We start from the raw sequence: 25498 nt of genomic DNA, 5'->3' as shown, positions 1-25498 counted from the left end.
CATGAATAAATTTAGTAATAATTATACAGCTTAGTTTTCTAATAATCCACTGGTTTTATGTCTTTGTTAAATACACTTTAGAGGCCTGGTTTCTCTTCTTGACAACCTCAAGGTGGTTTGCTGTGCGTCTGGATGCCATCTGTGCCATTTTTGTTGTAGTGGTTGCTTTTGGTTCCCTGCTTCTCTCCAACAGTAAGTACAGATGTTAGAAAAAGTTCACCCAGTAATTACCATGTATAGTAATGCCTAATTCTTTTTCATAAGTTGCTGTTTCTAATTGTTTACAGGCTGTAATTAAGTTAAATATTTCTTTCTAGATCATGATCTCTTCCTTAGTCTAGGGCATTGGGGCTGTATCTGCTTTCCTGCAAATCCTGGAGGCAGTTCAGACATCTTCCGGGCTGAGGCGTACATCTGTCATCCTCCCCAAGTGTGCAAACAAACGTGCTCTTCTGTAGTCTTCACTTTTGAGATTCTGGCTTTCAGAGCAATAACAAGAAATAAATCTTCTTCTTTTTCCCTACCTTTGTCTTTCTCTTTTGGGCCTACAGGGCTTTGCTTTTTATATTGAAACACCCACGGAGCTGCCTCTTAACAATGTTTTTCCTTTCTGCACGTGGCACAGTAGGTCAAAAGGCAAGCTAAAGTTCCTAGGGATACTCTTCTTGTATCTTGGATCAGTGGGATAGGCCAGTTCCAGAAAGAAAATTGCCTCATAATAATACATTTTATGTTCACTGTCACTCATGAACTGTCATTAGTGGATGCATCATCCAGGATGTAATTGGGTTAGATGTGCTAGAATGAGATAGTCATCTTAAACATGAAGGAAGAAGTAATTATCTTGGACATGAAAATTAGTGCTAATTTGCTGGTTTTGTTTCTTTTCTTTTTTCTTTGGATAAGTTTTGTGTGTGCTCGTGTATTTTAAAATTTGAACACTCTGTGCTGCACAACTCCACAAATTTTGAGCTAGATTTGATGTTACTAGAATGCAAAAACACAAGTCAAAACAATGGTCCTGAATCCTTCCTTGCCTCTGGATAAAGAGTAGTTCTCTCTAAGTCAATAGGACTGTGTTAGGATAAAGTTCAAGTAAGTCAGAAGACAATCATGCCTAATATTGGGGCAGGCAGAATACATTTATTTTGTGAGAGTAGACCCACTAAACACAGTAAATGCTTCTATAAACAGGGGAAGAAATATTCTGTCCTTTTACTTTATCTGATTGTTTATAAGAGTACAAAGTTGATGTAAATTTCATAACTAATTTTGAAATAATTTTACGCAAGCTTTTTGCTTAGGTTTAGGGCCTTACCTGATTTGCATAGAAAAAAAGTGAAGCGTTAACTAATGCTCAGCCAGACAGGGATGACCCTAAAAATCTATGTAAGTTTAGTCTTGAGACTGAATCTCAGTTTTTAGATGGACGCCAGTCCAAGGAGAATTTGGATTATCTTGTCAAAATGTGTCCAAACTGTACCCCAAAAATGCAGCAAGCAGCTGTTCCTGCCTGGAGCTGCTCATTGCACAGATAGCAAGTAGCGCATAACCAAATAAAATTCTGGCTGTGATGCTTCCGTCATGTGAGTAACCTCATGAAAGAGAACTTCACTGAGATTTTGTGTAATTACAATGTACCTATTTGAGTCTCATTTTCCTTTCTTCTGCAGCTCTGAATGCGGGGCAGGTTGGTTTGGCGCTCTCCTATGCAATCACCCTCATGGGAACCTTCCAGTGGGGTGTTAGACAAAGTGCTGAAGTTGAAAACCTGGTAATGTTTATTTCTTCCTTTTCCCCTCTTGTTTCCTTTCATGCTTGTGACATGAAGCCTTAAGGATGAGATTCTTTTTAAATAACTTAGGATATTAATACCTTAGCAAGCCATTGAGGCACCACTCTGCAGTAATAAAGAAAAATTACTTCTTTTAGGTAATGATTTGTCTGACTGGTTTTGAGTGTTTGTTGAGATGAGCTGTGTCTGGGGATTGTCCTGCATTCATAGTAAGGGGGGTTTTACAATCTCCCTTTACAGCAGAAAGGAGACTGTCTAGTTACAGTGTAGACAATTGCATTGGAACTTGCTAAAGTTGCAATAAATTAATCCCTTTCTATAAGGAAGATTTTAAAATATATTTTTATATTTGGCATTTATAATTTATTGTTATTTATTACTGCATTTTAAAATTTTGTCTATATCCCTCATGACATTTTTAGAGTCCTGTTATTCCTTTGCAAAGGCTTATAACTTTTAAATTCATTCTAAGTTAACACAAATGTGAAAGTATTTGTTTATATTCAGCTGACAAGGTTGTGTGTTTTCCAAAATATATCATATAAAACACCTTTGACCAATTCACAATATTTACTGGCATATTCTAATTTGCCTGTCTACTGTCTTAAGCTAATACATAAGAAAAATAGATTGTAGAAAAAACACGCTAAACATAAACCTGGGATTTTTTTTTGTTGTGTTGACAGCTGAAGTTACTTGTAATTATAGTTTGCTGTACATAGTCTAGGAAATAGGTGTAGTCCTTTCGTAGAAGTTACAAAGCCATGCTTAATTATAGTATTATAATGATAATAACAATAATGATAATAACCAAATTAGAATTTTTTTTGCTACCACATTGCTTTTTCAGTGCATTTTTCACCCACCAGTAAACTGGTGGTGACAGATTTTCTGAGGAATGGGAAGAAAGCTTTCAGTTTATTTCATGCCATTTGGGACGTTTGGAAGTGTCTGTGGGAGTGTCACATGTACTCAGTGGCTTTCTTGGAGGCTGTGACTCAGAAATACCTTGGAAGAGAAAGGCCATTCACTAACCTGGCTTTGGTGTGAAATGCTGATCATTTTATGGAACTGTGATTAGCATCAACTTCTTTGATAGGTGGACATCCACCAAAAATGCCTTGTTATTAAAGGCATTTGACACCTGGGGGAGGAAAGAACGTTTCATCTCCATTTTGTTGCTAGCTGGTCAAGGGCAGTGATTGTCACACTCTGCTCAGTGGTGGTGCTCCCTTGTTTTCAGTCCTGTGTGCAGTTTTGGGCAGCACAATACAAAATGAAGCTGTTGGGGTGTGTCCAAAGGAGGGTCATGAGGATGGTGAAGGATCTGGAAGGAAAGCCCATATCAGGAGTGGCTGAGTTCACTTGGGTTGTTCAGCCTGGACAAGAGGAGACTGAAGGGAGACCTCATTGTGGTCTACAACTTCCTTGTGAGTGAAAGAAGAGGGGCAGGCACTGATCTCTTCTCTGTGGTGACCATTGACAGGACTGAGGGAATGGCCTGAAGTTGTGTCAAGGGAGGTTTAGGTTGGGTGCTAGAAAAAGATTCTTCACCCAGCGGGTGGTTGGGCACTGGAACAGGCTCGCCAGGGAAGTGGACTTGGCATCAAGTCTGCCAGAGTTCAAAAAGCATTTGGACAATGGTCTCAGGCACATGGTGTGATTTTTTTTTGGGTTGTCCTATGCAGGGCGAGGAGTCAAACTCATTCACGTGTCTGCCTGCAGTTCATTTGGCAGTTTCATTTCTAGCTTTATCTTTCTAACACACTGTTAGAAAGTGTGGATTGGTGTCATCTTAGTCAAGACTGGCAGACAACCCTCTTAGCTTAATTTTTTTAAAACTTATGCATGTATTTAGGTTTGTAATTAATCCTACTGATGAGAAATGCTTATGAATGGCTTTATGTATCATGATAGATCTGGATCTGTAGTAGGACATGACATGCATTCTTCCCACTTTTTCAGTTGCATAAATAAAGCCTAGAATGGCACCAAATACTCTTACCTGTGTTTAAAAAAAAGAAAAACATGGAGTAATTTGCATTGAATCTCTATGGTAAAAATATTTATATGCAAGCAGTATTTGCAGTGTATGCCATAGGATGAAGCTCATATATCTATGCCTTCTTTCCTCCCCTTAGATGATATCAGTAGAAAGAGTGATGGAGTACACAGAACTTGAAAAAGAAGCTCCTTGGGAGACCAACAAACATCCACCCCCAGAATGGCCTAACCAAGGAATGATAGCATTTGAGAATGTTAACTTCACTTACAGTCTAGATGGACCATTGGTTTTAAGACATTTGTCTGTTGTAATTAAACCAAAGGAAAAGGTATGTATGTGGCTGTCCTTGGATATTCACAGAAATTGAGCAAAGATGGTTAGTTGACAAGAAGCTGCATGCTAGAAATGCATTATAAAATATGTGGATGTTAGGAAAATAGTAAGTGTTCTTTTGAAAAATAAGTTTTGGTTTTATTTAATAACCTAATATAGCCTATTTACTTCCTGTAAGTGTAGCATAAATTTGTCTGGGAACATGATATTTCAGTCTGTCAAAACAAAGGATCAAACATACCTGATAATTCCCTTAAAAAGAAACTGAGATTTTTCAGAAAGTAGCAGACATGGAAAATACCGGCCAAGCCAAGAATGTTTGTTCAAATCCAAAGAAAATGGAGCTGCGTTAGGAAATTGGGGATTCAACAGAGGGAACATAATTGGAATTGAGTGTGTCAACAGAGAAGGTGAGCAAAACCAATAGAAAATAAGGAATGTACATGCCCTTGCACTGAGCCCAAAATGGAAGATAGAAGAAAGAAATACAAATCAGTTGCATAACTTCAGAATTTGGGATTTTATTTCAGTTCCTTTTGGCAACCAATGCAATTAACTGTTGTCATTAATTAGATTGGTTGCCAAAAGAAACATAGAAATAAAACTCTTGCTCCTCTGCAAATTTGACTCCTCCTCCTCAATTTTGACACTATCCCTTTTGAAAGATTGCTGCAGGGAAGGTCTCCCCCACAGACAAAATTAAATTGGAGCCCTGAAGTGTTAATTTGTGCTTTGCTGCATTTCAAATGCAGGTGTACTTTTTTGATTAGGAGGTCTTCCCTAGGAGGATGGTTCAACTCTACAATCCTTGCCCATGCCTCCTTTTTAACATGCTTTTCCACTAAATTCCAAACCCTTTCATTTCCTCAAGTGGACCTTTTAATAATATTCATGTTACAAAAATTCAGTTGGACTTTGCTGCATAGAGGTGATTTCCTGGAATTAGCTGTGAATGAGTTAAAATGGTCTCTTAAAAAGAAGAGCCATGTGAGCTGTCTCCTTAGCTGTTACAAGTCTCTCCCACATAGACGAAAAGTTCTATATTTCTCAGTGAGAGACAGGAATAAAATTAAAAACGGAAGCAAGAGATACTAGCAATACATGACACAGTGCTTGGTGGGGGCAGGAGACGGAGGGATGACTGGGGGTATTTATTTTTGCTGAGCACTTATGCTGTGGTTTCCGCATCCTGAATTTGTCCAGCTTGAAACTATTGCCAAGAACTTTGTGTTTCCTCTCTGTGATGTTTTGCGCAGTACTGCAGTAGGCTGCCACTGTGTAAAATAGCTCTCCCAAGCATCTCTGCTCCTCACATTGGTTTTAATTATGGAGAAGCATTTTCTTCAGAACCAGGTTTCTAGATATGTTGGGGATTCTGCCCATACTGCTGTTATTGAGAGCTCTTATGCCTGTTCAGACTCCTGGCTTTTAGAGACTTCTGGTGGCTGCAGTGCCCCTGGCAGCAGGAATGAGTTTAAGCTTCTGCTGTGCTTGTATTTTTTCTTGTAGCCACGCCAGGGCCCAGTTTGGGAAGCTGTGGGTATAGTAAGAGTGAGGGAGGTGATGTGATTGTTGGCAAATCGCTCACTCCAGGTCTCTTTTGATCTGTTTGTCTCAGCATTCAGTATTTCCCTACAGTCAAAGCAGGCTTGGAAGGACCCTGTGTTTTAAACATCTTTGCTGAAGTAGTGTGGTCTGACAGAAACAGACCAGGGAGATACAAACTGCTGTGCCTGTAGCTGGCAGGGATGAACCTCCTCTGCCACTATAGCTGCAGCAGGGGAAGGTTAGCATGTGTAGTATTGGGCTTTACACACCATCTTTGTTTCAGGGAGCTCATGAATGCTTATTGGCTAACATATTGTTAAATGCACCCTTTCCTGACAGCTCCTGGAATCTGCGGGCTACATGAAAAAGTCAGGAAGGTGCACGTGTAGATTTATGGCATGGCAGCTGTGCTCCCATGACGAAAGGGAGGTTGCCTGAGGGATAACAAAGACATGGGCAGTTTCAGTGGAGTGGCTGACATGCTGTAAATCTCACATTTTTTGTGCAGCTCTGCTGTGAAGTACAAGTGACACTTGAGTAACGATGAGCCCAGGGCAGCAGGTGTAGTCCTGTGTGTGCGCTGGGCTTGTATCAGGCAGCACAGTCCTGGCGCTGTGATTCCTGATAGGTGGCACTTGCATTTGCAGGCTGGTGCTGTATTTGCACTGGCTGTGAGTTGGGCCTGTGAAGAATAAAATGTATTAAAAAAATGGATAATGTGTATACTGAGAGCTCTTTCAAATTCCTGTCAGTTTTCAGTAGCCTGTAGTCAATTGGACCAAAGATGCAAATAGATTCTTCTAAATGTTGAAGAGCATAGTCCTTTCATTTGATGTCAAACTAAAAGTGGGATTTTGACAATATGCAGAGCAGCTGCATTTTTATTTTAAGTATCAATGTATTTTTATGGTTTTTTTCTTTATATCTTTGATACAATACTTTATATTGACATTTGCAGAGGAACAATTGAACTTTCATTTTCACAACTCTGATTGTCCGTGTTCTCTATTCAGTACTTCCTTTCTGAGCTGTAATTTATTCAGAACTGTTTTTCTGTTGTTTCACTGATACAGTTTAGAGTACTAAACATTTGATCATTTATTGTAACAGATTTGCTTAAATTAGTCTGTTTAATAAAAAGCATTGTAGAAATGTAATTAGTTTATACACAGTAGTACAATAATGAATTGTTGGATGAAATTGTTAAATCAGAATGTAGAAGGAGAAAATATCTTTTAGATTATCCAGCATAAGTTGCTCTTTGAAGTGTACTTTATTAGTGTGTTGTGTTTTTTTTATCAAATATGGGCACTCTGTTTTGTCTGAACTTAGTGTCTCTGACTGAAAGTTTCTCCTTGCACTTTGGTGCAGTTTCCTGTGCTGAATTTCATTTCAGCAGGCATTACTGCATACATGTGAGTCTCAGGCAGTGGGTAATTGCCCTCTGGTGTCTGTATATACACTCATGAAGGTTTTTATTTTTCTTCCTCCTTTCTGCACTCCAATCACTTCACCAAGCCTTACTATACATATTTAATCCTCATAAATCCTTCCCCATCAAATCAGGATCTCCAACCTGTGTTAATTTTGTGTTGCACTGCTCTGAACTTTTTTAAGTGTGCTGATTTTTTTTTTTTTTAATGGAGGGATTAGAACAGAATGCAGGAAATAACAAATTTTGCCAGATCAGATTTGTGTAGAGGGTTACACCCATTATCTTCTCTGATACAGTTGATTATTATACACTGTTTTTCTCTTAGAATCCTTTACCTGAATACAACATTAAAAAAATTAGAAGAAATATTTCTCAATCTTAGACCCTTGTCATTAAAGCTATTGACCCCATATTTTCCATTGTCTCTTTTTTTCTGAAAACAGTTTTTTTTCACACTATGTGTGTCTTCCAGTTTTCCTTTGGGAGCAAAAAGAGCCCTGAATCTCTGTGGTTTTATTATTTGCTGTTTCTTCTGTTTGAAAAGGAATTTCAGCTTGATGTCATGGCCTTGTAGTTGCAATGCTTGCTGAAGATGTCTGAAGTATGGATACAGTTTATAATGATGCTACTTTAAAGTACTTCACCTTAACCATAACTAACCAAAATCAGTCTCAGTTATTTAAATTGAGAGTACATTGTTCCCAGAGTGCTTTATGGGAGACCTTTTTGGGGTTGAGTAGTAGATGCATGCATGAAATGATTTGCCTAACATCACCCAGCAAACCAGGTTCAGTATAAAAATTAGCAGCCTTGAATCACATTACTGTATGCATTGAGCCACTTCGTCCTGTTTACACAATAAGACACCAGACATTAGGGGGAAATCATTCACCTTTGAATATGATCCAAGAAATTGTCATGTATACAAATGTCACCTGAATCCAAACTGATTTAAGGGAAGAGGATTTTTCCTCTTGGAAGAATGTTAATTACAAAGAAGTTTTATTTGGTGCATGTTCTACTGCAAATCCTGTGATGCTGTAAAAATGTTGCTTGACATATTAATTTCTCCTGAAAAGCTCACAGTTTAATGGCACAGGCTTGGCTTGCTCCGTAGGTTGGAATAGTGGGAAGAACCGGAGCTGGGAAAAGCTCTCTGATAGCAGCCCTCTTTCGCTTGGCAGAACCTGAAGGAAGGATTTGGATTGACAAGTACTTGACATCAGAGCTCGGACTCCATGACTTGCGGAAGAAAATTTCAATTATACCTCAAGTAAGAGAGTGACTTGGTTTGCCATGGATGTTTTGAATATAATTGCATAGTGTTTAAAGTGCTTTGCTGGGATGTGTTCCCCCTGCACCTCTGAATACAGTAGGTACAAGAAATGTAGCTAGGTATTATTCTTACTTGAGGAAGGTCTTGATTATTTTAAGATAAACTTTTGGGGGAATCCGTTTTGGGGACTGGAGCATTTTTTTCACAGTTTTGTACCCTGTCTGTTCCTTTGCAATATCTGTGTGTCAGCTGTATGCTGTCCTCCCATAGTCTGTGGAAAAGGAGAGAAAATCTGGGAAGTGTATACCAGTCTTCAGCAGTCCTCTGAAGTCACTTGATCCTTTGGCAGCAATTCCTGCCTGATGCTTCCTTAGTAAGGGACTTTGCAAGACCACTTTCACCTCTCTGGTCATCCCTGTACAAACTGACTGGTGCTAGATTTAGAAGGAACAAACATGCTACCTAGAAGCGAGCTATCAGCTTTAGCATTAGAAGTGAGCTATCAGCTTTTGCAGAAGGTTGGACATGAGAAGACCAGAGGAACAGATTAAAGAGTAGGTCGTTATAACCCGTAATAAGTAGAACTTGATGAATTTTAGAAGCTGAATGCAAGAAAGGCCACAGTACAGGAAAAAAGCCCAATGGGGCAGTGTTGGAAATAGCCTCATCTCTCATGCTGGGGTAGAAGAAAGGCTGTTGAAAGAAATCCAGTAGGTCACTCACCGGTCTTCTCTCTTAGAGTCTTACTTTCATGAGACCTTGTATCAGAGAAGGGTGATGTGTAACCTTAAAACTTAGGAGGCAAAGTTTGCGCATGTTACAGTTTTGTGAGAGCTCTGGTCTCTTCCCTGGCCGTTTGCTCTCCAGTGAAGAGGAAGGAAGAGTGAAAAGCTCGGATGCTGCAAATGTGAAGTCATTGGAAAGTAGTTCATCTGCGCTGTTCTGGCAGGTAGAGTGAAGGGTAGACTGTAAACCAGAGGAATTTTTTTTTGCTATGTTTTGCATTATTTCTCAGATCTCTCTATGTTATAACAGAATCTGTATTTAGAGTTATGCCTGAATGTGTGCTAGTCTGTTGGCAGGGTGTATTAATTTCTTTAAGTTGAGAATCTAATGCAAATGGTAATGAGGCTTTTTTTTCCTCAAAGAATAGGAGTAAAAAAGAAACAGGTATACTATTGAAAAAAAAATTTAAAAATAGGTGCTTCCCCAGCAATTGGATTGTTGCCTAATGCAGGATGTCTTTTGTTTCTGCATGCTGCAGGCTTTGTTATTGCAGTACTCACTGGAACTAGTCATCTTTTGTATGTAAAGAGAAGTTTATATGGATTTAAATTCCTTTTTTTTTTTGTGTGTAGCGTTCCTTTCTCATGAAGGCAGATGATCATCAGTTCATTCAAGGTCTACAGCTTTTTGAAAGCCTTGCCCATAGCTGTTGTGGGTGATTTTTTAGTTTTGAAGAATTCAGCCCAGTTGAACAAAATAGGATACTGAGACAGGAAAACTGAAGGTCATATACAGTTTCTACATGTGAGTGACACAGATGATCAAAGTTCACCGCATTTGATTCTACATGTGAGGCTTTTTTCATACACAGGTCTATTGACATAGTTTTAAAACTGTTTTAATCCAGTGGAACTCGGTGATTTTTGTCAAATTTATATAAGATTTCATCATAGTCACGAAAGTTTTGAGTGCCCAAAGGCTAGCAGGTAGTTTGTTTTTTTGGGTGGTTTTTTTTTTTTTTTTTTTTTTTTTTTTTTTTTTTTTTTTGGTGTGTAAGGGAAGGCTGTTTCTACTTACAAGATGCAAAACTATCGAGTGGTGGTACAAAGAAGAAGAGGAAGGAGGGTTTGGAATCAGGGTTCTGCTATGGTAAACTGTATGATAGGCATTGTCTGGTACTGTGCTAATAGTAGTGTCAATAATAGCAGTGTAACATCAGGTAGTTATTTTGCAGCAAATATCTTCATAATTATGTGGGCAGCTGAAAAACCAGAGAGAGAGATGCTTATTAGAATTGCAACATAAAACATGCTAAACAGAACCATTCCTAGAGAGTGATGAGGCAAGGCTGAAGTTTTCTTGTGTGTTTAAATACCTACCTGGAGAAATAAAAATGTGCTTAGGCTTCTAATTGCTTGCTTGGATGGAGCTGTGTAAAGGTTGTGTTTGTAAATCTTTTCTATGCAAATGTTGTCTGCCTCTCTGACTGCAAGCATTTTTACAACAATTATTTACAGGTTAGTCTTATTGCTTTCCTCTCATAAACCAGACTGTTTTAAATAATAATCTGTGTCAGAAATGGTAATTAAAAAATATCCTTATCTTCTGTTGCAGTGCATGTCTGTTGTTAGGACTTTTATAATAGTTGTGAACACTTTATAGGTTCAGCCTCTTCGTTGCCAACCAATAAAAATGGATTGAAAAGGAAAATAAATGTAACAATACCTTCAAAATACACCAAATGGTGTACTAAAATGTGTGTTGTTAAACAGATTAGTTTCTAGGTGTTTTTGAAGAAAATTGTTTTTTGGCTTGGAAATGTTTTGTGTTAAACCCTTTTGCTCATTCAGCAAGTTTTCAATGACATTGCTGTTGCAGCAGATACTTTCAAATAATTGGCATGTTGTATCAGGAAATGTATATCTTCTTTTATATCGCTTATGATGTGTTCTGTCTTTTTAAAGTCTTTTATAGCACTCAGATGGATTAGAAATTTAAAGACAATAAAAGGGTTAAGGTCTGAATTCTCTTCCGGTTTGCTGCAGCCTTTGGAGCTGGGCATCATTAGGGTTAGATGAGGAGAAAGTCATGACAGGTTAATCTCAGAGTAAGCTGAAGTTACCCAGTGTAAGTTAGATTTTATTTCCTAGGGGAGAAAGAAAAAAAAATTTATTTTGCCTAAAATTTCCCCAATTTAAAGAGGACTGACAACGTGATGAATGGTCTCCATTTATGATTAGCACTGTTACAGCTTTTGACTTGTTTTTGTCTTTATGTGTGGTATTAAGATGAGTTTAGCCCTAAAGTCGTGTCAGTGCATGACTCTCAGGTCTGGCAACTCGCATAACTGAGTACTGATCTTCTGCTTAAGGAGTTCTGAACCAAAAATCCTCTTCCCCTTTCTTATATAGTACATGTTTCAGTGTGATTTGATATGTGCCAGTTTGATGAATTATCTGTTATTGCTCTGACTGGGAACTGAAGTAGAACAAAACTTGCTTCGACCACAGGTAAACCCACATTGGTACCTGAATGGGAGAAGGTACTCATTTGACTCCCTGGTGTGTTTTGAGTGAGAGCTTTGCCCAGCAGTGCTCCAGTTCTAAGTAAGTTTGCTTTGGTGCTGTGGCAGTATAGATGTGTTTAGGTTTTAAATGGTGAAAGCTGTTCCTGCTTAGCCCTGATGGTAAAATGGAACGGCTTTTATGGCATGAAATGAAAAGAAAAAAACCAAACCCACAGCCAAACACAGAAGGAAAACCAGAAAGGCATTGTAAGTTCTTTGATTCCTCTCTGGTTTATGTACTTCAAAAACAGGTTTTCAAAACTGCCCAAAAGTAATTTAGGAGTGTGAGCTCATTGACAGTGCTAGTTGTTGGTTTTCATTAACAATACCATGAGGATAGCAACGATTTCATGTAAGTATATATATAGCTTGTGGCATCGGAACAGTGGCATGTAAATGCCCGTTTAAGTACCGACATAACTGTGTACAGCAATTTGCAAACAGACCTCTCCTGTTTGGTAAATTATCTTCTTACAGAGTAGTTGAACACTTGCCTCCCCCCCAACACGTCCCTCTTAAGCATGCAGTTGTAATGTACACCTTTGCATTTCAAAAATGATAGCTTCTTTTTGGATATGTCTGTGCTGTTGTTGACATAGGTTAGCTGTGATTATCATTAAATTACCTATTGCATTATAAAACCTGTATTTATAGTGGAATGCTGATTTTACTGGGTTTCAGGAGCCTGTTTTATTCACTGGAACTATGAGGAAAAACTTAGATCCTTTCAATGAATACACTGATGAAGAGCTGTGGAACGCCTTGGAAGAGGTGACTTAATCTAATAATGTACATCTGGTATTTAAAATCCGTGTGACAATAACATTACAGTGCTTGTGTGTGTTAGGGTTTGGATGTTTTCATCAGGTTTGATAAAGGTATAGCTGTTGATAGAAAAAGGTACACTATCATATATGCATTTGTGTATGTGTGTGTGCATGTGTGTGCAGGCATGTATATTGTTATATAAGTCTTTTATGAAAAAATTATCCTTTGGGATGATGCCTTGGTTATAGTTTGATTCATATCTTGGTTTTAATGAACATTAATAGATTCTTAACAACGTGCTTTAATGTTTTTAGAATTCTAATAACTGACACACACTGTAATCCAACTTGGCACTCACTCATTTTGTGTCAGAATATAAAAGGCAAACCTTGCCTACTTATTGTTGTGTCATCAGACACACAATGCCTGATTTAAAAGAGAGTTACTCATCCTACAATATGTTGACATGTCAACAGGTGCAACTGAAGGAGGTTGTGGAAGACCTACCCAACAAAATGGAGACACAGCTGGCAGAATCTGGATCTAATTTTAGTGTTGGTCAGAGACAGCTGGTGTGTCTTGCCAGAGCAGTTCTAAAAAAAAATCGTATTCTTATCATTGATGAAGCAACAGCAAATGTGGATCCAAGGTAAAAACAAAATCTGTCATATGAAAATGAGCTGGTTTCTCTTCTAATACGTTCGTCTCTGCTGTAGAGATGAACGTAAATGCTTTATATTTCATGTACTTTGTATTGCTGTTTCATGTTTTTGATGATACCATCATTTTTGTCTATTCAAAACGGGGCGATTGAGCTTTGGCTATGGAGCAGATGATATAAACTAAGCACTCCAAAAATCCCTAATTTCAGTGCATTCCATAGAGGAGGGAAATTAATATTCAAAGTTTATTTGTCCTGCAGCCATAGATTAGAAGGCAAGAACGTTCTTGAAAATGCATCTCTGCATTTTCATCAGAATAGCCAGGAAACAAGTTGAGTTCTGTTGACTTCTGGAAGAAATGTTTGTTGAAAATAAATAAATACAAAAGATTTAATTCATCTCACTCCCAAAACCCCCTAAAATTAGAAAGGTGAAAAATGGCTATAAGCAAAACAAGATACTTCTGATTGTGAGATGCTGTCCTTTCAGATGGCTCAGATGCTGGTGTTGTAAGTTAAAGTAAGGGCAGGGGCAGAAAGTAAGCTGTCCTAAACACCACAGGAATTGCAGAACAGATTTGGAGGTGTTTAAGTCTACAGGATGGACTCACTAATTCATTATTCTGTCTCGTATAACTCAGGCCAGCAGAACTTTCCTGAATTCATTTCTGTTTGAACTAGAGTGTACTTCTGGAAGAACATCCAACCTCAATAGCAAAAAAAAAATCAATGACAACCCCTGTTAAATTGTTCCAATAGCTAAGTACCCCCACTGTTAATTTTTGAAACATTTGAAGCGCTGGTGGAAATATTTGGGAAACAATACTGCAAACGTACTGCATCAATTAGTCTGAGCTGAATATATAGTTCCAACAAACTATGGCTTGAGGGAGAACTCAAAGTCCAAAGAGGACAATAACACAGCAAGTCCCTCAAACAGATGTATTAAGGATTTTGTATGTCATCTGGGCGTGACTCATTTTTCTAACATCTTCTTAGGGGAGAAGTGGTGCCACTACTGGTGTAGCTTTACAGTTCGGCTGACATTGTATTTCTAAAACCTGTAGAGAAGTGCATTCCCTTCCCAGAGGTTCTCTTTTTTTTCTTTTTCTTTTTTTTCTTTTTTTACTCTTAGTTTATTTTTGGCTGAGCTCTGATAGATTAACTGTGATTAATCATAGGTGTAGAAATTTAATACCATCTTACTCATCCTCCCTATTTTGGCATCTCACATGTGTGTTCTCAACTTGCACTATCCATTTAATTGATCTTGATTAATGTGTGCTGCAATATATATTATAATAAGGTAAATGTTTGTTTGTATCAACTCTAGGCATAACAATACAAATAATAACTTGGAACTTCTTCTTTGAATTCAGTTTGCATTACAGTCATTATTACCTTTTCCTTAATGTGTTGGTATAACTAGAGCCAAGTATTTTTTAGCTCTGCAATCTGATAGGATGATCATCAGGAAATGCTGATGTGGGTTGCTTAACTGAGCAGTTAGGGAGGCATTTTTGGTGTGTAAGGAAAACCTCCTGCTCCTCTGATGCCCAACCCCCATACCTGGCACCCTTGTCTCTCACCTGGTGGCAAGCACACATCATATCGAGCACCTGAGATGGGAGACCATGGCGAGCTGCCTCTGCCTCTGGAGATACTTCTCTTTTTTTTTTGTTTGTTTTTCTGGCTCTTGATCTCTCTCCCTCGGCAGCCTCAACTGCTGCTGCCACCATGTCCCTTCTGCAGTTCAACCCTGAAGCAGGTGTGAGAAGGCAGGAGTTCGGGGTGGCAGGAAGAGAAGGAAGGGTGAGGTGATGCGAGGCAGTGGATGCAGTGTGGTGGGCTCTGTACCTTCCCCAGGGGACTGAGGGGACTCCCCACCACATTTCAGCTCAGCTAGGCCATTCTTACCTGCTGCTGGACTGAAGGGAAGGAGTTTGAAGTTCATCTTCTCCCCCCTCATATGTTCTGGCTTGCCTATGTACCCACATTTTCCCCCTTGCTCCTCACAGATGCCTCCTGCTCTGCATGTGGCAGAAGTGTGAGTGCTTTTTGGGGGGAAGGAGGAGCTTGCCATAAAGAAGGTTGCCCTAAGTCGGGCTACCTGCCTGATTTGTGTGATGACTGACAGACATTTAATTTGATTTTGTCTTCTTGGTCCGTTCTCACCCTGAAGAATAGAGTCTGGTTTTAAAGCAGTTGAACTGTTCTGGAAAACTGTGTGAAATCTGGAGCAGAAGAACTGAAAATCTTCATGTAGTTGCTTTGATGATACACAGAAACAAATCCATTAGTAACTGAGACTTTTTAAAAATACTGGATTTGTTTTAATTGTTTAACTCATATTTTTGCTTATAGAGAACAAAAGATTTGGTGAGCAAACCACTGACATCTTTTTACATTGGTTGTTTATTGAGTCTAGTAAAACCAGCCATTGCACATAGTTCAGTTCATTAGCCATCTTAAACTTGTCAGGTTTAACCTTTTATTACTTCTGACTGCTAACTGTAACTCTTTTGGAGAAATTTTCTGAGCCTCTCAGGAATTGTGTAGTGTGAGATACGCTTTCAGGACAATCCCAGGAGGACATTAGACAGAAGATTATGACTTGCCCAGTTTTCCTTTCAGCAGCTTGCTTGCTTCTCTTTCAGATCATATTTATTCTTCCTCTTCAGATAGTTTTCTTTTTACACAGTCAACTAGTTCAGGTTACACCAGATCTTGGGTTGCTGGGAAACTTGGAGTGAGATCTTCAACCTGTGGTGCCTGTGGGACAGCTATACCACCATTTTGTGCTTTCTTATTGTATTGTTCCTTGCAGTAGGGAGTATCGTGGTTCCCATTTTTATGTAATCAGATTAGGACTGAGTTTTTGTCATCCAGCAGCCCAGATTTTGGTATTCAGGTTGCATCTTTGGTTTTTAATGTGCCTGAAAGTTGCTGGGGTTTGATCTACTGAGGCAGGTGATGAAATCACTGGGCACTTGCCTAGACACTTGCTCACTGTGGATAGATATCACTAAGAGTTCATTTATACCCTGAAAAAGGGACAGAAATTGTGCTTACTTTGGTACTTTTCTAGCTCTAACTGGTATGTGATACAGTCTCTACACTCTGTCAGCACATAATTCTGCATACAGATGCTTTTCTCGGTCTTTTTAGATTTTCTTGCTTTCCCTAGCTTCTTCCTGAGATTCTCCTGGAGGTTACTGATGGTGCTTCTGCCTGCTGTCCAAAAGCTATGCTCCAAGATCTACCATGAACCTTGGAGAGGTCTAGCCAAGTGTCAGTCAGCAGACACGTTTGCATGAGATCTTGTACTGTGATATTTGAAGATGGAGCTATTAAGTCTGTTCCTGATTACTCTGAAGTCTCATTTTAGAACATTTGTCACGCCCACAATATGGACAGCAGTTCCTTGTTAGTGATAAGCTTGTGTTCAAGAAATACCTGTTTAAGATAATAGTTTGATAGTATCTCTCTAAGAATGTGTGGCTTTTTTCTTGTAAATGTAGGAAGAGGTAGTGCTATAAAGAGGACATGTAATAAAAGAAGATAATATAAATTAATGCAGAGGACAGGGGTATTCAAGGCTGAGGCATTCTTGGAAAACAGTAGGAATAACTTGAGTTACAAATAATTTTAAGCCCTTTGTAAAGTTGTTCCCAAAGTTCCTGAGCCAGCTACGATTCTCATGTTCTGTAGTAGCTTTGCAGAAAACTTCACCTTGAGCTTGACGATAAGGAAAGAAAAAGGCTTTCTTCACACAGTTCTAGAGAGTATTGAATATTGAATATTTTCTGGTTTGCTATTTCAACCATTGCAGAGAACACATCCTGCTGTGTCTTTAAGACTCTTCCATAGTGAGTGTTTTCATGGATGTCCCTGCTTTTTTTTTCCTTTTGGAGGTAAGAGTAGTCAGGTTATTGAGGCGTTGGTGAGAAGAGAGCAAACAAATATACATGCATTAACACTGGGGTGAAAGGCCTGGCATAGCTGTGATGTGGAACATGATGAACAACTTCCTCTTCTTAAGGAGATAACACAGAACTAAAGAGCCTGCCCCTCTCCTGACTTCTCTTCCTGTCTCTTGCCCTGATTGCTTACTGGCCTTTGTTCAAAAGGAGTTGAGGAACACCTGCTTCCCACTTTGTTTTTGAGCTTCTTTTAGGAAGTAGGAGCAGAAGGACCAAGTCTCTCAGACTGTGGTCCAGAACTCAGTTCTCTTAAGCTCATGAGAGAAATGTTTCTGTCACCAGATGAAGGTAACAGTTAGAATGCTTGGAATTCTTACTTAACTGTTTATGTCTTCCTTCTCTCTGATGATTCTTCCTGTCATCAGCAAGGATCTGTCTTCTCCTTTGTCATGCTGATTGCTTCAGCTTAGCTTGTAGCAGAAGCTATGTTCATCCTTCAGAGCATGAACTCATACTTTCTACTGTGGAAACATAATGGTTACCTCATTCCTTTAAGTCATCCTGTTCTTCCAAAGTTGTCTGTCCGCTTCTTATTGCTGGTGCCTCCTGGCATGATGGCCTCAGAACAATTCTCTTTGCATAATTCATGAAGTGATACCAGATACTCATAACGTGCAAACAGATTCAGTGTGGAGTACTACTTCTGTCTAAAAAAATACTACTTAATCAGAGGAAGATATGTTTCATGTATTTTTATGTTTTTTATTTTATTTTCCCATTGCTTCTAAAAATTTGAAGAATTTAAACTTTGCCAGCAACTGATTGCATCCAACATGTCTGCCTAACTATTCTAGTTTATTCAGATATCTCCTTTGTCTTTTTTAAACCTAATCTGCACATTTTATTATTCTCCAGTCATCATATATACAAAATAACAAATTCATGTTTTAACATAAATCCTGGAAATGAGGCCCCTGCCTTCAAGTGCCTGACTTCTTGGCTGGAGCTTCCTTGGTTCAACGAGCGCCAGTATATTTTGAATTCTTTACGTCATCCTTCTATCTTGGATGAGAATTTTGGTTTCTGTTCCTTTTTCTCCATTGTCTTTTGGGGTTTTTTTGAATGCTGGTGAGCAATATGTGAGTCTTCACAAGGCCTGGCTGGTGGGACCCAAAGCTGCCTATGCAGTGTGGGCTGTCAGGTGCCTCTAGAGGGCATTCATCACCGGATGGCTGCCTAATCCAGGTCCTTGGATTCTCCTTTCAGCCGTGCCTCTTCCCTTTCAATGACTTAAGAGAGGACTGTAGAGATCTCAACGTATAAGCCTGACTGGTGTCCTCTAAGTTAGGTGGTGTCAGTGCTTCTCTTGTACAGTTAGTAACTTCAATAAGCTCCAGTTCCATGAGTTGCCTTACTGCTTGTTTACATGGCTAAAGAACTAGTTCTAACTACCTATCAGTATAATTTTATTTCCTTTTCACAGTTCTCAGCTTTATTTGTGACAGTTTTCACTTCAGCTCTGTACTTCAGTGTCTGTGTTCTGGCTTAGTTTTCATTCTTTACAAGTCTTATGTTTCCTTCTGCTGTCCTTTTCTTAGGTGGTGGTTAATTCAGACCATAGGCTCACCCTTAACTTGAATTCTTCTATCTCTTTCTTTGGGTTGTGCATTCCAGTTAATGCTTTTGATTTACAGGGTATGTCAAGTTTTGGGTTTTTTCAGTATTCAAGTTCTTGAGCTATTCCAGTTCTCTTTTAGTTTACCAACAATCTCCTCTTAATTATCTTCTTTTGCATTTGAAATCAAGAACCTTAGTTCTAGGCTGCCTTGTGTTTGTTCTTCAGATGATTTGCAATGAGGGATATGTACTTTGACCAACTTTCTTCACTGCTTGCATGAACTAAATCTTGAATGAGAACAACAATGATTTTTTTGGTGTAGAAATCAGTAGAACTATCTGAATCGACAGAATTTTCCCTTTTCTCTAATCGAAGTCTGAGAAATTAGTCTCCTGAAATGAAACCTTTTGCTCTACTCACAAGAAACTTTTTCCTCATGAGGTGTGAAAGGGTAAATTTTGGAGTATGTTTCATGATACGCCTCCCAGTCATCTGGTATAACAAGAGGAAGAAGCACTGTGATAACTTTAGAAGTGTATTTCCTTCTATCCAGTCATGTTTGATGAAGTCATAAAACCTGCCTGCCATTCGGTTATCCATGCAAACATCTTATATTTGTCTGCATTCCTCTTGCTGTGTTTCAGAACAGATGAGTTCATTCAAAAGACGATCCGTGAGACCTTTGCTCACTGCACAGTGCTGACCATTGCACACCGCTTGAACACCATTATTGACAGTGATAGGATTATGGTAAGACAGTTAACTGCTTCACTGTTGTTTTTTTTTTTCCTTTCCTGAAGAATAATGTTATTGACTCTTCTTCATTTTGATCCAAAAGTGCTTAGGAGTGTAAGTCATATGTTAGGCTTATCCAAGTGAACCTCATTATCCTAGCTACTGTAACTCACAGCTCATAAAATTGTAGGTGTAATGACCTGGAAAGAATTCTTGCTTTCTTTGGCCTTGTGCTTTCCATCCCACAAAGCATGAACCTACTGCAGGTGAGGTGCAGCAGGAGACCCGAGCAAATTAGCTCTGCCCGTACTGGGAGCCTGTGAAGTCACACCCATGAGGTTCTGGACAGTCAGCTGGGTTCAGCCAGGTGTAGTAATGCAGTCTCAGTGGGCCGAGGGAGGCAGTGACAGTAGTTGGTGTGGGGTGTGTGAGGAGGAGGTGGTGGAGCTTCTGGGGCAGGAAACACAGAGGTAAGGAGACAGCAGCTGCCCTGGGGCAAAGGTAGTGATGGGAGAAGTAGGACTAGAGTGGTGAGGTAATGAACATGGTCAGCTTTCCAAAGCAAGGTTCAAACAGAGAAGATGGAGCACTACCAATGCATCAGCCTCTGCCATCTTTGCTCCCAGTAGAGGAATGTTACACCATATCTGCCACCTTCTCTGCCCCAGAGTGCGTTGTACATGCATAGAAATTAGGAAATACTTGCTGATTATTTTCATAAAGGCAGTGGTGTTCCCTGGACTCTCAGGAAGTCCACCTGGTTTGTGTCCTTGACATAATATGCAGCCTGCAGTTTTACAATTTCCTGCAATAAGAACACAAGCCCTTTGCAAACATCTTCTTCACAGCTGGTTAATGAAATAACTGGCATAGAGGGCAAACTGTGTTCATAGGTGGAACTCAAATTTTAACTGGACTTCAAGCAGAAATCAACCTTCACCTCTTGGTGGTAACCTTAAAAAATACCTCTCAACTTCTGTCTTGTGAAAATGAAGCATAATTAACATAAGTGTTGTCTTTTTTTTTTTTTCCCCAACTGGATGCTCAAAACGTTTTAAAATTTTTGATTGAGTTACAGTGGTTGCCTGAAGTACACAAAATTAAATAATTCCATCTGCTGAGGTGAGTGGTGTTCTGAGGAATAGAATAGATTGTGAGCTCAGTGATTATAGTTTACTTACAAAGAGAGAAACCAGCAGAACTGCCGTAAGTAGTCATGTAATTGCAAGCATTTAACGTATAATAAATAAATATTTTCTTCTCTGGTGAATACCTCCCCACAGGTCTAATGGATATGTTGGTGTTTTCTACAACTGAAATGAACAAAAGATTTGTGAGGAAACAACTGTGACCTAATTAATAGCTGTGTGTGTTTGTTAGCTGTCCAAAGGGATTTCTGTGGGTTTTGGTTCATTAACTACCATTAACATGTTAGGCACAGAATGCTCTCTCCACAAAGATGTTTTCCTAGCTTACCTTTAATGTCATGAAGCTGCAGTGAAAATGAAATGTTTTATTTACTTTTTATGCCAAAAATTATTGGAGCAAAGCATAAAAAATCACTCTTTTCCCCAAACTGCTCAGGATAATTGCCAACTACATAGCTGCTCTATTGCATTTTAAGTGTCCATACATTATTCTTACCCTTATATTGTTTCAGTTTAGTCACTATTAAGATTTCTAGTTTCCTAATTGTCTAATAGTCTTTTAATGCTTTTGGCCTCTTTTAAGAAAGAGATTTGCAAGATGTGTCTTTGAGTCTGCAGTCAGTAGTAACTTCTAAATGTTTTTCATCTTTTTGCATTGCTCCATTTTGATCTTACAGATTTCTGTAAACTGGGGGAGGGAGGAGGGTGAGAAGCCTGATTAAAAAAAGGAGGAAACTGACATGTAGCTTCGTAACAATCTTGTTTTCTTGACATCCTTTCTCAGTTATTGATTCTGTTTAGGGGCAAATCAGAATTATCATGTCATATTTAGAATGATCAGAGTTATGGCAGATGTGCTTCTGTTACACTTAATTACTTGGTTTCCCCAGCCTGTAACTCCTAGTAGGAATAAAGCAGAATTTTGGAAGAAAAACATGTTAAAAATGCCAAGAATAAGAATATTCCTCAAGAAGACTAACTATTCATTAATAAGGGTTATTAATAAAATCAGCATTTATGGAAAATTAATTATTTACTTCAATATCACAAAAATTAAGAAGACTTAGCTAAAGAAAGCTTTTAGTGTGTTCTGTAATTTGCTTAGCCAATGGTACATTTTACTAATTCACAAATTTAACTTGATGCAGATTATTTTTCAAGGGGTAGAAATACACAAAGAAAGGACCTGGTATTATTAAAAATCCTGGTTTTGTTTCTCTTTTAATTGAGACCTCTAGAATTAATAATTCCTTATTAATAAGCCATCCCAAATCTCTGTTGTTTGCTATTGTGGTGAGCTTTTTAAGAAAGTGAAGGAAGAGGAACAAAGATAGAACCTGGCAGTTAAAATATTAACAATTATCTTTTTACAATTAATAAGTAATTTATTTTTCAAACAAATTTTGGGCACACTTGTTCAGCTCTCTAAAATCAATCACAAATGTTCAAGCCCACTCCTGAGCAAGTGGACATCACGTAGGGCTTTCCTCCCTTCCCATTGAGTCAGATTGAAAGGAACCTCTTGCTCAAGGCAGGGGCAGCACTAATTTCACATCAGGTTGCTCAGGACTTTTTCCATTTGAGTCTTGAAAACTTTGAGAAGTGGAGATTCCACAGTCTCTGGGGTACCTGCTCCAATGCTTAATTATCTTAATCGTTAAATCTTTTTTCTCCTTATATTCCAGTGAAAACCTTTCTTCCTTTTATGGCAATTGTTTCTTGTTTTCCCACTGTGTATCTCACTAAAGAGCCTTCTGTCTTCTCAGTAACTTCTTTGTAGATACGGGAGGGTTGCTGGTAAGTCCCCTGGAGCCATCAGTTCTCCAGGGTGAACACGCCCTGCTTCATCAGCCTCTCCTCATAGGTGTTCCAGTTCACTGGCCACCCTGGTAACCCTATTACAAGCTTGCTCAAATTTATCTTGCTTTTTCTTGTACTGGGGGGTCAAAACTGGTCATCATGTCTTGAGTGTGTTGGCTGCAGTCTCCAGCTTGGCATTGTCCGTGAGTTTTTTCTTTAATTCTGTTTGATTACCAGTTAAAGCAGAACTTTCCAAAAAGAAACTGTTCGCCTTTAGGGTTAATCCAGACATTAAAAAAAAAAAAATTAGAACAGAAAATAATTTTAAGAAAGTCATGAGAAAATGTCAAGTTGGATGAGTATGGAAATAGGAACTGAACGTGAACTGTTGCATGTCTGCTCACACCCGTCGTAATAACCGGTTCTATTTTAGAAGAGAAGAAAAGCCTACTCAGGGAGGGAAAAAAGGAAGAACAGAATATATTTTATACAACTGTAGACAAATCTGGCCTCAGGAGTTGTTTTAATTCTCGTTTGTTCCATTCCCAAAACCATACCTCTGCTTTCATAATCCAGGTCACGCCTTAAGAGTATTTCCATTATATCTGTCTTGGTGATAAACACATTTTATCAGAACTTCAAACGCTTGAAATCATTGAGGGAAGAGCTGTATTGTGTAACGTGATACTCTCTAACCCAATCGCCTCAATGAGTAATACTACATTGCACTTGCATAGGACCTTTCATCTGGAAATTGTAACGCTCTTTATAAACATTAATTAATTAAACTTCAAACACCTGGGTGAGATAGGGAAGTATCCATACAATCTTTGGAACCAAAGTTGGAAAGACTTGTTAAGTCAGCCCATCAAATAATACTACCATAAAATTATAATCCAGCGGTTTTCAAGCTCCTTTTTTTTTTCTTCCCTCTGTGCTGCTCCAGCATCTAATATGGCACTTTCTCATTCCTTTTCCTTCATTACTTTGAGAAGCCAAGTTGTAACTCTTCCCATCAGGTGCTAGCAGTACCCGTTTTAGCTCTCTGGCACAGGTAGGCACTCTGCTGCCTGGCAGGAGGGGAGGGTAGGATGAAAGCTGCAGTTACCCCTTCTGTAATGGCAAATGCTGGCAGAAGCTCAGCTCAGGCTTGCCTCACTGGCCCCTCATTCCCTGTAGCTTCCCCACCACGTCAACAGTTGATTCTCCTGTCCTCACCATAGAGGGCAAAGGCCTTTATGTAAACATCTGAAGTTTGTGGCAGCCAGTGGGCACCACTCCCAAGACTTTCAGGGGGATCTTATAAAATCCCTGTCACCCATTCCTCCCCCTCCTCTCTGCTTCCTTCTGCAGGTTGAGAAATGCTTTTTAGAAACTCTGTTTTTACAGAGGGGAAACCAGAAGCATACAGAAATTGAGGCTCACCCAGGGACGTAGTGGTTCAGTAGCAAATAAAGTATATGCATCTGGCAAGAACCTGATGGAGTTGTTTGCTGTATATACTATGCTGTGGCCTCTCCAGAGGAAAGCCACAGAGTCAAACTTGTGCATTTTTCAATGACAAGGATGTTTCTCCAGAGAGTTTTCATATCAGTGCAATACTTCTTTGAAATGGAAACTCTTTATGCAAGCAGAACTTGATCTAGTAATTAAAAACTGTCATTCAAATAGGAAGTTTTTGATGAGAGAATCATGGGAAGAGATTTGATTTATTTATGGGAAAACCTGTTGTGGTTACATTCTGAAATGACTAATATGCAGGGTAACAATACAATGCACTTCACAGCCAGACCTGAGTTGGTTTTTTTTGGTCAATAGAAAATGACTTCCCACGTCTTTCCGGTACGCCTCCCTCATTCGGTTATTCTCATTTTTCTGATGTTGTCTTTGCCATGGTGGAACATCTGGGCCTCATAAATCAGGAACTGTGTTTCCTGTGCTGTAGATATCTAACTTCAGCAGAGCAATCAGTCCACCAAGAGTAAGTATAAACATCTTGGAATCAAAGAGAGAGTGAGATCCGGGCGGTGTGGTGTGTGGTGGAAAGGCCGTCACTTACAGCTGTGTAGAAAATGCTGAGCAGCAGACAAGGTCTGAGCCCTTGTCTCTCTCTGGAGTTCTGATACCTGACCCAGCATTGCACATTAATATCCTTCATCCATCCAGGTGGAGATGAGACAGTGGTGATAGACATCTAAGTGAATATGGTGGTGATGGCCATGCTGCCCTCCCTTACCATGGGGATGACAGCATTCTTCCAGAAAGTACAGAAATCTGTGCTCTGTCTAAAGAGGTCTGGATGCAATGCTCCCCATTCCCAGAAAAATGTTGTGTCCTCTTGTGTACCCAGGGCAGCCAGGTACACAAGAAGAATTGCATTGCGAGAAGAGCAAGAGTCATCAGAGGATAGCAAAAGGGAGTCTGAATCTGCAGCCCAGTGAGAGGCAGAGCTCTTGTAGCAGTGGGGAATCCCCATCTGTCCTACTGATACCTTCATGTCAGCTTTCACTGCAGTGGCCCAGCTTCAGATGGAGATGTGGAGAACACGGGAGGGTAGTGGTGATACACTTAAGTTAGTAATACTGAGTTAGTCAGAAAAGCTGTGGTCTGTTGACTCTTCTCTAGGTAGCTTTCTTTTCCACTTATTTAAATATCTCTGCTGGAAAATGAATGTGTTTTACAGCAAATCTCGACATTCTGTTTAGGGGGTATTATGTTAAGTCACCAGACACAGAACATGCAATCCTGCTTGTAGAACAGTTCTTTTTGAAAGCTGTGTCCCACCATTGGTGTTGACTTTCTGGTCCTCAGTGTGTCTGTGTCAGAGTGTTTCCTTGCTGGAGAGCTGCCCGCTGTCAGACACTGGCCCTCGAGTGCTTGGGATGTCTAAGAGAGGCCAATTGATGAGACCATAAATATTCCTGGAGCCTGGGATGATAGAATGTGAAAATTTATGAAAATAAGAATTTTATGACTTCCTTCAAAATTCTAAAGCAGGACAACTGGATGGGTATAAAATGGGTATTTTTTTTTTTAATTCTGAAAAAATGAAAGGTGTAAGCAGAATTGACCTTCTATCAGCCCAGCATCTGGAGTGTGGTGAAATATTATTGGATATTAAGCTTGTGCTATTGAAGTGTGTTCTGTTAAAGAATGTAAAA

The 25498-nt window shown here is 39.2% G+C and overlaps 1 protein-coding gene across 6 annotated transcripts in view; it reads left to right on the top strand.

Annotated features, from left to right (window-relative positions):
- Nucleotides 1-25498, top strand: part of ABCC4 (ATP binding cassette subfamily C member 4) — a 141321-nt gene that overhangs the window by 99348 nt on the left and 16475 nt on the right. For 4 of the 6 annotated variants that reach the window (XM_059839227.1, XM_059839226.1, XM_059839225.1 and 1 more), the window contains 7 exons: nt 82-192; nt 1674-1774; nt 3937-4128; nt 8234-8389; nt 12366-12455; nt 12929-13101; nt 19299-19404. In XM_059839227.1, the coding sequence (XP_059695210.1) occupies nt 82-192; nt 1674-1774; nt 3937-4128; nt 8234-8389; nt 12366-12455; nt 12929-13101; nt 19299-19404 (929 nt within the window). Of the gene's footprint in view, nt 1-81; nt 193-1673; nt 1775-3936; nt 4129-8233; nt 8390-11628; nt 11725-12365; nt 12456-12928; nt 13102-19298; nt 19405-25498 lie in introns of those variants that run through there. The other 2 variants (XM_059839229.1, XM_059839230.1) reach the window with 2 other exon arrangements.

Source organism: Haemorhous mexicanus, chromosome 2, assembly GCF_027477595.1.
Source record: "Haemorhous mexicanus isolate bHaeMex1 chromosome 2, bHaeMex1.pri, whole genome shotgun sequence".
In the NCBI taxonomy this organism is placed as follows: domain Eukaryota; kingdom Metazoa; phylum Chordata; class Aves; order Passeriformes; family Fringillidae; genus Haemorhous; species Haemorhous mexicanus.
This window is presented reverse-complemented; position numbering and strand designations above follow the sequence as displayed.